Source organism: Hemitrygon akajei, chromosome 8, assembly GCF_048418815.1.
Source record: "Hemitrygon akajei chromosome 8, sHemAka1.3, whole genome shotgun sequence".
Classification (NCBI taxonomy): Eukaryota; Metazoa; Chordata; class Chondrichthyes; order Myliobatiformes; family Dasyatidae; genus Hemitrygon; species Hemitrygon akajei.
In genome coordinates this window covers 42,635,931-42,648,576 of record NC_133131.1, presented here as the reverse complement: position 1 = coordinate 42,648,576, position 12,646 = coordinate 42,635,931, and the positions used below count along the sequence as shown (strand labels likewise).

Here is a 12,646-nt window from a genome sequence, read left to right as displayed (position 1 = left end):
GGAACCTTGGTGTGTTGTTGCAGTGCGTCTTGTAGATAGTACACAGTTCTGCAACTGTCTTAGACACACACATATATATAGCTTGGGTGCCTAAGACTTTTGCACAGTACTGTAGTAATTTTATGTATTGCACTGTACTGCTGCCACAAAAAAAGAACAAATTTCATGACACATGAGTGATGATAAATCTGATTCTGATATGGGTCTCCGTTGTGGTCTGAGAATGGGAAGGGGGAAGGGAGAGGGGAATCATGGTTGGGAAAAAGGGGTGAGGGAAGCACTAGAGAGACATTCTGTAATGATCAGTACACCAAGTGTTTGGAATCAAATGACCTTGCTTGGTGTCTCAGGGCTGGGTGTGTCTGCACCTGCACCCACCCCACCCCTGGGCACTCCACACTCACCGTTTCCAACATCCTTTGCTCCCATCAGATTTACAAACGCGCTCTCCGCTCCACCTTGACAAATGCTTGTGCAAAAGTCTCAGTTACTCTAGATATACAAACAGACTAAGACTTTTGCACACCACTGCCAGGTCTTTCTTAGGAATGCAACTTCTTACGGATAACAAACGAACAAAGCAGTGTGTGTGAACCATCAGCCACGACTACCATAGCTGCCGACTGGGGGTAACCACTGAAAATGGAATCGCTTTCCCTCCAGCATGATCCTGCCTCTGACAGCTCACTAAGGAGCTGTAAATAGGGCAACCAGACTTCCAGCACACTCCCTGCTGACTTAAAGCTTTTCAGGCAAGTAAAGAAAATAACTTGCATTTACTCACAATATTTAACAAGAGACCTTTGCTCACGATGGCGTCGGATTTTCGAAATACGATAATCTTGACCTCACAATCTACCTCGTTATGATCTTTCACCTTATTGTCTGCCTGCACTGCACTTCCCCTGCAGCTGGTGCACTTTATTGTGCATTCTGTTGTTGTTTTACCTTGTTCTGTTTCAATGCACTGTGTAATGATTTGATCTGTACGAACAGAATGCAAGATAAGTTCTTCCACTGTATCTCAGTACATGCAGCAGTAATGAACCGATACCAATATCAAAACATAGTAACATAGAAAGAAAGAGCAGTAGGCTTTTCAGCCCCTTAAATATGATCATGGCTGATCACCCAAGTTCGTTATTACGTGACTGCTTTCTCTCCATATCCCTCGATCCCTCTTGCCATAAGAAACACATTGGCTCTGGAGTAAAGACAACTCCCTGAATTTACTGCTCTTGGTCGATGCTGGACCTTCGAAGCTGGAAATAAATGTTTATGCAAGAAGCTGCATTTTACTCACAAGAACATATAGTTTCTCTCGGAGGACCTTGATGTCTTCCTGTAGCTTCTGTTCCTTCAGTCTCCACTCAGCTTTGTGAACTTCCCGGCTGAGGTCCTTTTCCCCCGCACAGGAGTGACGGTTGGTCTCCAGTAACAACGAGCGGAGTTCGTTTAGATTCCTGGTTTCACGGATGATTGAAATGTTCAAATGAAGAGAAGCAGATGGGCATCATAGGTGGGGAAAAAAAACACAAGGTTGCAAGAGGACAGGCAATGCATATCTGCACATTTTATGCCGTTAGTCTGACCAAGTCAAAAATCAAAATAAATTGAAAGGTGTTTGCCTTCTGAGAAATACTATTAATATTAAAGTTTAAAACATTCAAGCTGCTGGTGGTAGAGCATTGAGTGTAACTGAGCAAAAACTAAGGATAAAACAATTCACATAACTTTTTACTCATTTAGTGCACTAATACATTTCGCAATATTCTGAAAATCACTTTCCTCCTACTGTCTTCCCTAACAAAAGGAACACACACAAAATGCTGGAGGAACTCAGCAAGCCAGGCAGCATCTTTGGAAATGAGTAAACAGTCGATGTTTCGGGCCAGGACGAAAAACTTATGTTTGCATCAGGTTCAAAATAGGGAGTCTTTGAGGGATAGGACTTCTGAGCAGAGTGCTAATTAGTGAAAAAAGGAGCACATTACTCAAGTTAAGCTGCCTGCAGCCCTGTTCACCATTATTACAGGCTTTTAAAGTTACTGCATTATCATTTAGAATATTGTAGCATTTCTCATCTGTTTCCTCAATATATAGCATGTTTTTATGTCCTCGGAAAGAGAGTCCACAAGTCAACATATTTTGTAAACTGGTGTGAATTTTTTCCTAGGAAACCACAAGGAACTTCAAATATGAGAAAATCTGCAATTGCTGGTGATTCAAAGCAATACACACAAAATGCTGGAGGAACCCAGCAGGTCAGGAACCATCTATGGAAAAGAGTAAACAGTCGACATTTCAGGCCGAGACCCCTCATCAGGACAGGGACTCCGCCTGAAATGTCAACTGTCTACTCCTTTCCATAGACGTTGCCTGACCTGCTGAACTTCAAATATATGTACAGATGTTTCCCCCACACCCCCCAGTACATGGCCAAAACTTTTCCTAGCTGTATGTGATCCTCCTCCCTCCCCCCAACAATGTCCTTCTCTAGCCTGTTGTATAGCTATCTCTTTTCTCTGTCACTAATCCCCAAACCCCATCTCCACATTTTACGGCACTGACTTGGGTCCAACAACCTCTCACCTTTCCTTTTTCAGCAGCTCTTGACTGATGAGGACCAACTGCCCTGAAGCATCATGGGATTTGCGAGTCAAGGCCTCCAGCTCCATCTCCAGTTTGACTTTTTCCTTCGTTGTTGCGTCAACCTTGATCTCGGAAGATTTGGACTTGTGTTCCAGAGCTATGGAATCAGAAAATGTGGCCAATGTTCTCACAACAATATTTAACGGAAGCATTCACACCAAGGTGTTCTGTGCAATCAATCAAATCCACTGTGTGAAGCTCTAATGAAAATGACCAATTTAAGCAATTATACAAAGTCAGGAAGCGCCTTATAGAAGACAATGAGATACAAAGAGGATTATGGCATGAATTCCAAAGGGTAAAGCATAGATGACTAATGATCAGCAAGGGATGTGAGATCAGTGATTAAGGAAAGCAAGACTGCATAGAGTTGTAATGTTGATGCAAGCATTTGAGATGAAGAAAGGAGGGCATTGAAGGATATTTTTTAACTCGATAAGTCTTCAAGGTTATCCCCTTGAATCAAAACTACTGCGATTTTCTCCCATTGAGTTTGGCAAGCACATTCAGTAGCCACAGTGGTATTTACGTGCTCACAGGGCAAGGTAGAATAAAGGGGGAAGGGTTCCCGATGGTCAGTAAACCTAATTTGCAAATTTACTTATTTATTTTTCATAGTATCTTAAAGACATGAGAAAAGATATGTCAAAGTGTTGGGATGGACAGTAGTTTTTGATGGGCTCTAGATCATGGTCTCTGGGGTTTGTTATTGCTTGCCTGGTGGGTGGTGTTTGTTGCCGGAGGGGGAGGGGGAGGGATTGATGCTGCTTGTGCATGGGAGGGGGTGGGGGCTTTGGGGTTCTAATGTTTTGCAGTCATTTATTATTTGGGTTTTTTTCTCTCTGTTTTGTGGATGCCTGTGAAGAGTAAGAATTTCAGGCTGTATACTGTCTACATTCTCTGATATTAAATTGAACCACTGAGGTACAAGTCTACCTGATTTTTTTCCAACATACTACAGAACAACAATCATCTCCAACTGACTTACCAACGATTTGGGTTTTTAATAGCTCGATCTGCGATGACATTGAAGAAACATCCTTTTCCCTTTTGCTGAGCTTGTCCAACAATTCTAACGGTGTCACAGCCAAAGAAAAGCAGAGAGAAGAAGAGGTTGGTTCAATCTGTGCTTAACTTTCAAACAAAACTTCAAAAGGAACAGAAATTCCAAATCATGTCAAAATCTACCTTCTATCGATTGCTTCATTTTCATTTTCTCTTTCAGGATGTTATTGTTGTCGATGGCCTGGAAATACATCAATAACATTACTGAGGCGGGACAAGCAATATACAAGCTCTCCACTTTTCCCTCAGGGCTCAATCAAGAAAAATACCATTAATGTTCTCATATAGACAACCAACAAACTCTGCAGTATGACCTTCCACACCACTTTAATGTGAGTATTAACGAGCTAAGAGCAATTGCATATAACCAGCTAAGCATTCATAGGAGAATTATAATTTTTGCCCATGGCTTGTCTTTCGCTCTGAACCACTTTCTGCGCCCTGCTGCATCTTAGCCTGCACTGGTGGGCTTCAGTTGTTGCAAACTATTTTGCAATGGCAATAGAGAACTAGAGGCCTTTACATCAGACTGACCCAGCAGTCTCTTGTGCTCAGGAAATTATCAGGGAAAGCAGCAGGTTCTTTACCTTCAAGTGTTCATTCATAATAAAGATTACTTGACAAGTCCCTTGGGAGAGAGCAACATTAAGAAGGAATGCATAATCGATGTGTCTCTTAGAGGGGCCAACTGCCTAGCACAGTGGAGTACCATCAACCTATGTAATATCTGGAAACTGACAACTGCTCAGACTCCTGTTGTTTTAGATGAGATTACTTGAAGGCACCAGTAGAACTTGAGGTTGGGATCTCAATTGTAAAGGTCAATGTTAGTTCAGTAACCCTTGGGTCACTCCCATCCACCCCTCCCTCGACATGTGTAGCTCATTATTAGTGCCCACGAGCGGGGAGATTGTTGTCCCGCCATCGAACTGGTGAGTGGGCTACGGACAGACCTCTGAAACCTTGCAAGTCAAGGCACCATCATCACCATCCACGAGCGGCTGAGGAAATGGTGCAGAGTGTGTTCCTCTCTTCTTCAAACAACTCCGAACCTGTGGAAAAATGCGACCGTTACGGCCAGAAGCTAGGAAGCACAGAGAGGGCAGATCTTAGGTTAGAAATCCATGCCACAAAAAGTAAAGGCAAGATTAAATATAACGTTTGCCAAGGGCATCTCATATTGTCAGTGTAAGAGACTTATTGTTCCTGTAAAAGGTCTGCTGAAAACATTGTTCCCTGCAGCGAGCAGCGAGGTTAGCTTTGTAAAGCAAGCGTCAGAAGGACATGCAGCCTTTAAGTAAGTGGCATTGAAGCTTGTTGTAAAGTATGAGCTCAAGAGGACAACTGTTATCGCTCCCCAAACTGTCCACAGGTAGTCGTGTCGGAGCAAAGCCATGCAGATTGTGGCATGCAGTGTTAACTTAGGGAGCCGATGAATCTCACCAAATGCCGTTTGTCCTCTTCAGTCCTAGTTCATCATTGAGGGATTTAAAAAGAATTATTAAAGTGTCACAATCAACGAAACATCGGAAGAACATGAAACAGACATCAAGAAAGGAAAGTCGAGAGAAAACTGAGGTAAAATTAAGGTGAAAGCTGGAACTTTTCATCTATGGTTAAAACTTTCATCCAGATAAAGCTTTCTTCTGTAGTGAATTGGTTGGAGTCAGTTTGTCTGCAAATTTGTTTGTTGTCTAGATGAAGACAAGTAACGTTGACAATGCTTTCATAAATTCTTGATCATTGAGTTTTTGTGGGGCGGGAGGGGGTAGATTTACTGAGAGAAGGTTTGAGCCCAAGTGGGAGTAGTATAGGCAGCAGACCACGGTCAAAGTTTGCACCGGGCTGGATGATAAAATGAGGGTGCAGGATAAAGGGGAACCTGTGGATTAGATGCTGATTTAGTTTCTTGCTCCTGATGGAATAGCTTTTTTTTTTGCTGTTTTGCATGTTGATGGTTTCCTCACTATTATGGAGAGTCTGACAGTAGAATATGTGCCTTCACTATGTTACAAACCAATCCAAACACTGCAACAGCTTTACAGCACTGACACACTCTTCAAGCTGGTGAACTTACTTGCAGTAACCCTCTGCCCTATTGGCTGCTATGGCGATCACAGGCCTGTAGGAAGCCTACAGCATACCCTGTCGATCCAGCTGGTCTTCTCACTCAAATGTCCGAATGGTGCGGCACTAGGAGCGTCTCCATACCCTGGAACATTAAGGACGTTCCACAGCGTGAACATACTGAGTAGCTGATCTCATTTCTGTACCTGGTGTCACCCAACACACGGCGGCACATTTTAGTGAGTAAGGCCTGTTTTGAAGACACTTAATGCCCAGGTCACTGAATTCCCAACAACGTAGATGTGGCAAAGTCTGCACTTCAGTCAAAGCCTGGTAACGCTCTGGATGCAGGTTGAACCAAGGGGCTCCTGTCAAATCCACCCCCCTCCCACCACCCTCCACCAAACCACTCGAAAGGACCCTGAATTAACATCCTCAGGCAGCAGGCCGCAAATCTCAGGAGTGCAGAGATAGCACGGTTCTGCGATGGTCCGCAACTGGGCGCCAAGCAAGTAGTTCCTCCCGACAGCAGAACCTGGCAGAGTTTCAGGCACCCCCTGACTATTCAGTAGAATGAAAACAAAAATTATACATTGTGTTTATCCAAGAATCTATACAGCATTTATTACAGAGCCTTTATATAGAAAAAACTTTCCAATTGACTGGATAGTTTGGACAGATGTGTGAAGTGCAACACTGGAGCAAGGGCCAAAACTTTTTTTGTGTGTCACAAATCCTTTAAAAGATTCCTGTTTCAATTCAGGAGCAGCAGAGAACTCTCAAGCTTCGTCCACGTTGAATTCTTCAGCAGGTTGCCAGCTGCTTGGGGAAGTGGCAGCCATCGTGCAATAGAATCATAAAGTATTGGCTTCCAGCCCCACTGCAGTCTTAACCAGCCGACCCACAATGGTATGACAGGTGTAATAAGGGAGAGAGATACCAAAAAACAGCCCCACTCTTTACATTAGGACTATTGTCCGGCAGAGTAAACCATTCAAATCGCCATGTACAGCTACAACTGCAAAGTGTTCAACTTCATTTATAATGAGCTGGGCACCGAGTGGATTTTCAGATTTCATCAGTCCCCAATCTGCATATGTAATGACACCCAGGGCCTGATGAGGCCAGCGATTTTGGTCACTAGTGATTTACCACCTTGAAATTATAACCTACTTCCCTGTCAATGTTAAAGCTTATTGACACCGTCCCCACTCTGACAGTGGCAAGAAAAAAGAAGAAACCCGAGTCCCTATATCTTTCAGTTGCGACATTAATCCAAAGCACCATCCTCTAGTGTTAAAGGACCTTTTGGCCATCCTAGGGAGATAATCTGCTACAAGTACCAGGTCCTTAGAACAGCTCTATCCCCTGCTTTCCAATTACCGTGCAGATAGTCGGGAACTGGACATGTCAGACTCACAGCTAATTTCCTTAGTTACTTAGATGTCCATTTCTTACCCACCTTTGAAGAAAAAATTCTTAGCCTTCTCATTCACTTTTTCCCTCTGCCTCTTGATTTTGGTTTTTTTTCCCTGCACACACTTTTTAAGTAGCCCTCCTGGCACATAAGTATCCATTGTTGAGACACAAATCCCCAGTCACTGAACTGCAACTGGACTAGGAATTCTACTGAATGTACTCCTTCTTTAAAAAACGGCCCCCAAAATGTGGTTTCCATTGCCCAGTAAATGGCCAGCTCTTGCAGGGGCTGTTTAAACTTCCATCATGGAGTACAAGGAAAATATGCAGCAATGGTGCTACAAATTAATGAATTTTGAAATTATATTTCACGTAAGCAACATAATTTCCTCTCTTCTCATTTAACACAACTTCAACTCAATGTATAGACAGCACAATATTTAATTGTTCAAATTCTCACATCTTATATTTTAATAAGCTTAAAGCTTGGATATTATTAAATCTTTTGTTAACTTAACTTTGATATATTCTGAGTTGATGTTAATTAGAGCTCAATAGGACTAACATGATTACTCCTACCACAAACAGACCAGAGATATTTATTGTTTGTTTTTTTGTTGGTTTTATTCTCATACTTCGGAAGAGTGTCGAGCTTCCATTGCTTGTAGCTTCTCCTGTAGGATCTTACATTCTTGCTTGTGTTTCATCTCAGACTTCTGGAGCACTTCGTAATCGATCATTTTTCTCTCCGCCACGGAGATCTGCTCTTTTAAGAAGCTGATGTCCTGCGCTTGGTCCTTATATGCAAGCTGAAGTTTCTCCTGCTCACTAAGCCTTAGCTCTGCGTTCCGGAGCTGATCAATGGCCGACTGGAGCTCTTGCCTGTGTTGACTTGTGGTAACCTCTAACTTGTTTCGCCAGTTGGAATTGCATTCTTCCAGTTCACATTTGGCTTCTTGCAGCTTGACTTTGAAATCCTCTTTTTCCTTTATGTGCAGGGCCATCTCAATTTCATGCTTGGCTTTTAGATTCTCCCACTCAAGCTGATGCTCCATCTTCAGACTTTCTATGGTGGCCCTTAGTTCCACCAGCTCACTGTTCTGAACATCAGTACCTGAAATTAATGAAACCTTAAGTTCCTCGAGAGATTTCTGGTGGTCAGACACCAACGTGTCTAATTTGTTCTTCCAGTTGTCCATCATCTCCATGTTTTCCTTGGTTGCTTGGTGAAGCTTCTGCCGGAGCTCGCTGACATCATGGGAGTATTTCTCATTGCTGGCCTTTAACTTTTCCATTTCTTGCTGGCATTCCTGCAACCTGGCCTCGTACTTTTCCCTCAGTAAGATGTTCTCGGTCTGGTGCTCCTTGTTGACCGAGAGTAGTTGTTCGCGCAGCTTGAGTGCCTCTGATTGCAGACTGAGGCTGTGCTCAGGAGTGCCCGTGGAGTTGGAGTTTCTCAGTCTCTGTTGCAGTTCCTCAATCTCACTGTTCCTTAGACTTAGTTCATCTTCAAGCTGGGCGATCCTGGATTTCTCAGCGACCGTTGTAAGCTAGGGCCAGAAAGCAGAAAAATAAATTAATACCTTTCACACAGCTCTCTAGCATTTTGTAAGCTTGACTAAATGCAATACTAGAACCTTCAGATGTTTTCTATAATAACTTCACTCCTCTATACATGTAAACTCAGAAAGCTGAGGACACAGGAAGTGGCTGCCCAGCCCTTTCTGCCTGCAACACTGTGCGGATTGTCTACCCAGCCTAGCCCATCCTTCCAAGCATTCGGTCCCACAGTCCTGCAGGTCATGGTGTTTAAGTGTGGCGAGGTCTTCTGTCTTCACCACCCATTCAGGCAGCAGGTCCCTGACCTCCATCATGCACTTGGGTGGGTGGGGCGTGGAGGGAAGTTCTCCTACCTCTAGCTCCTTCCTAATAACTCTGTCTCGCCTCCCAAATTTCTACAGTTCATGTCTTCCCTCGATGCTCGTGGTTCCAAGGTAAGAAAAGAAGCCCAGCCTGGCTAATCTTCTCAACATGTACAACCAAGCTGGAGGAACTCAGCAGGTCGGGCAGCATCCACTGAAATGAGCAGTCAACGTTTCCGGCCGAGACCCTTCATCAGGACTGAAGAAGGAGGGGGCAGGGTGGAAAGAAGGTGGGGGGAGAGTGGAAAACCAATCAGAGGAAAAATCAAGGGGTGGGGGAGGGGAGAGGCAGGAGAGGTGAAGAAAGAATGTAAGGGGAAAGCACCTTGGGTTGTAGAAGAAGGCAGAATCATGAGAGAGGTGATAGGCAGCTAGAAGAGGGGACAGAGTGAAAGTGGGATGGGGAAAGGGAGAGGGAGGGAATTACCGGAAGATGGAGAATTTGATGACCTTTCCTCTGATTGGTTTTCCACCCTCCCCCCCACCTTCTTTATGGGGCCCTTGCCCCCTCCTTCTTCAGTCCCGTCGAAGGGTCTCGGCCTGAAATGTTGACTGCTTATTTCAACGGATACTGCCCGACCTGCTGAGTTTATTCAGCTTGTTTGTACATGTTGATTTGACCACAACATCTGCAGTGTACTTTGTGTTGGCTAATCTTCTAATCCTAGCCACATACTCCTACATCTCGGCACTCTCTCCAGTGCAACCACATTCATTCCCATAATTCGGAGCCCAGAACTGTATTCAAGTTGTGGTCTAACAACGGTTGTGTACAGCTGTAGCATGAACTCACTACTCTCAACTGAATCTCTCAGCGATTGAAGGAAAGCACTCCATCTGCTTTTTTATCTGCTGGTTGTACTGCCTTTAGATAAAAATCCATTATTGCTCTGTTCCTTCATACACTCATTATCCCTCATTCCCCTGGCCTCGTTGCACCAGCTCAGTACATTCACCCATTAAATTGTTAAATTAATGTAAGCAAACATTAATGCTGACCAGGGCATTTAGTTGAGGCTTTCCTCCTCCATGCCAACCACATGGACTATTTTTCTATCATCTGCAACCTTCTGTATCATGACCTCTACATTTAAGCCCAAACCATGACCGTACATTACAAAGGGAACTTCCAAGAATTGAAAAAACGCAAACACGAGGAAATCTGCAGATGCCGGAAATTCAAGCAACACACACAAAGTGCTGGTGGAACGCAGCAGGCCGGGCAGCATCTATAGGGAGAAGCACTGTCGACGTTTCGGGCTGAGAACTGACGAAATCCTGACAAAGGGTCTTGGCCCGAAATGTCAACTGTACTTCTTCCTATAGATGCTGCCTGGCTTGCTGCATTCCACCAGCATTTTGTGTGTGTTGTTCCAAGAATTGAACCTAGTGGAATTCAAGTGATAAAACACAGTAGTTAAATATTCCTCTTCACCTCTTGCCGTTGAGTCATTTTGGATACAATTTGCTATTCCTCCTTAGATCCAAAGGACTTTTACTTTCACTCTGTCATGTGCAGCTCTGGCAAAAGCAATGCACATCAAATGAACTGTCCCTTTCACTTCCTTGAAACATTTATGTCAGACAGGACATTCTGTTGACAAATCTATACAGACTCTTTTAATTACTCTGTGCCTTTCTAAATGCTGAGTCTTAAAATTCAATTCCAATCTTTCGCAATGCACTAAAGCAAAGACAGCTGGCTCCTTAGTTTATTCCTTCCTCATTTATTAAACAATGATGTAACACCATGAATCCCCCAGATCGCTGGCCCTAGTCCTGCCTGTAGGAAGAACCAAATTCATTTTCCTTTATAGTCACAGTAAGAGCACAGTTAAGAACTTAGATTTAGTGCGGTGCTTAATATGTTGCCAATTAGTGCATTCAGTGGAAGTGATACAATGGAAGTACATCTGTTGCACAATATTCTCACTATATCCAGTCAGCTCAGTGGGGTCTTTTGTTATGCTGCACGGAATATACTTGAGTAGGTGATGTGAAACTGCTGGAAATTATCCTAAGGTTATATCATCCATGCTTACTTTGTAAGATGACGCCATTTCACATAGATATTAGCAACCTAGCTCAAGCTAAGGCTATTTCTCATCCATTCACATTATAATTGTGGCATTCTGGGTTCATTTTTAAAAAATGTATCTACTGTATCTATCTACCTATTTATCTGCCTATTTATTGATTGAGAAACAGCATGGATTAGGCCCTTCTGGCCCCTCGAGTCGTGCCACCCAGCAAACCCTTGATCTAATCCGAGCCTAATCACGGAACAATTTACAGTGACCAATTAACCTATCAAGCAGTATGGCTTTGGACAGTGGGAGGAAACCGGAGGGCTCAGAGGAATCCCACGGGGAGAACAGGCAAACTCTTTACTGGCAGCAGCAGGAATTGAACCGAGGTCCTTGTATGGCGAAGCGTTGTGCTAAGCCCTACGCCACCACGTGGCCCTTGGGCACTTGGCGAGATGATGTAAAACTGCTGTAAATTATACTGAGGTCATACCATCCATGACAAATCCGTGATTACTTCATTCGGCAACATCGTCGCACGGAGATATCAGCAACAAGCTCAAGCTATTCACAAACTAGGGAAAATCTGCAGATGCTGTTCATCCACGCAACGCACACACAAAATGCTGGAGGAACTCAGCAGGCCAGGCACCATCTATCGAAAAGAGTGAAGTCGATGTTTCGGGTCTCGGCCCGAAATGTCACCCGTACTCTGTTCCGTAGATGCTGCCTGACCTGCTGATGCCCTCCAGCATTTTGCTTGTGTGTTGCTAGCTCAAGCTAAGGCTATTCGTCATTATAACTGTGACATCCCGGGTTCGTTTTGAGTGAAAGAGAAACTGAGGGAGTGAAACCAAGAAGCAGAAGAAGACCAGGACCAAAGGAGATCTTCCTGACCAGGAGAATGAATGAGACTGAGGCCAAGCAAAATTCAGACCAGACTGAGAATGAGACAAAGCAAAGAGATGCCAAGTTAGCAGAGGAGAAGAGTAAAAGGATATTTGCACTGATCATTCAGTTCCTTTCTCTCGTTTCCATTCTGCAAACATACAACTACATCCCTTGACTAGAGATGGTGCCCATCTATAGAATCCATTTCAATGGTCTAATCTGGTAATGCTTCTGCTCTATATTGAAGATGAACCATTTATATCTTGGACACAAGCTATTCACTGCCAGTGCTTTTGTTTCACAAATGTTTCCATCTGTCCTTAATCTCACCACAACACAAATTCTCCTGCTCTATACTTCCTCTTTTGATTACCTACCTTCCCTAAAATGTATCAATGATATTTGTCTCACTTTCACTTCAGGAGCAAAGTTCTACAATCTAATCCCACGTTGAATAATGATACTTTGCCCAAATCCTCTCTTGGATATATGAGTCACTACTTCCATTACTTACTCTGTATTTATGATTTGTCCACAAGTAAAAGCATCTCTTTGTTTATTGGATCGCAGCTCTCCATAAACTTCATGGTCTTAATCAGATTA

At 43.6% G+C, this 12,646-nt stretch overlaps 1 protein-coding gene across 5 annotated transcripts in view; it reads right to left on the bottom strand.

Moving 5' to 3' along the window:
- The window catches only part of clip2 (CAP-GLY domain containing linker protein 2), a 166,467-nt gene that overhangs the window by 37,359 nt on the left and 116,462 nt on the right, over positions 1 to 12,646 (bottom strand). For all 5 annotated transcript variants that reach the window (XM_073053695.1, XM_073053694.1, XM_073053696.1 and 2 more), the window contains 5 exons: positions 7,839 to 8,753; positions 3,841 to 3,898; positions 3,641 to 3,724; positions 2,593 to 2,749; positions 1,304 to 1,463 (listed from right to left, as the gene is read on the bottom strand). In XM_073053695.1, coding sequence (XP_072909796.1) covers positions 1,304 to 1,463; positions 2,593 to 2,749; positions 3,641 to 3,724; positions 3,841 to 3,898; positions 7,839 to 8,753 — 1,374 coding nt within the window. The remainder of the gene's footprint in view (positions 1 to 1,303; positions 1,464 to 2,592; positions 2,750 to 3,640; positions 3,725 to 3,840; positions 3,899 to 7,838; positions 8,754 to 12,646) is intronic.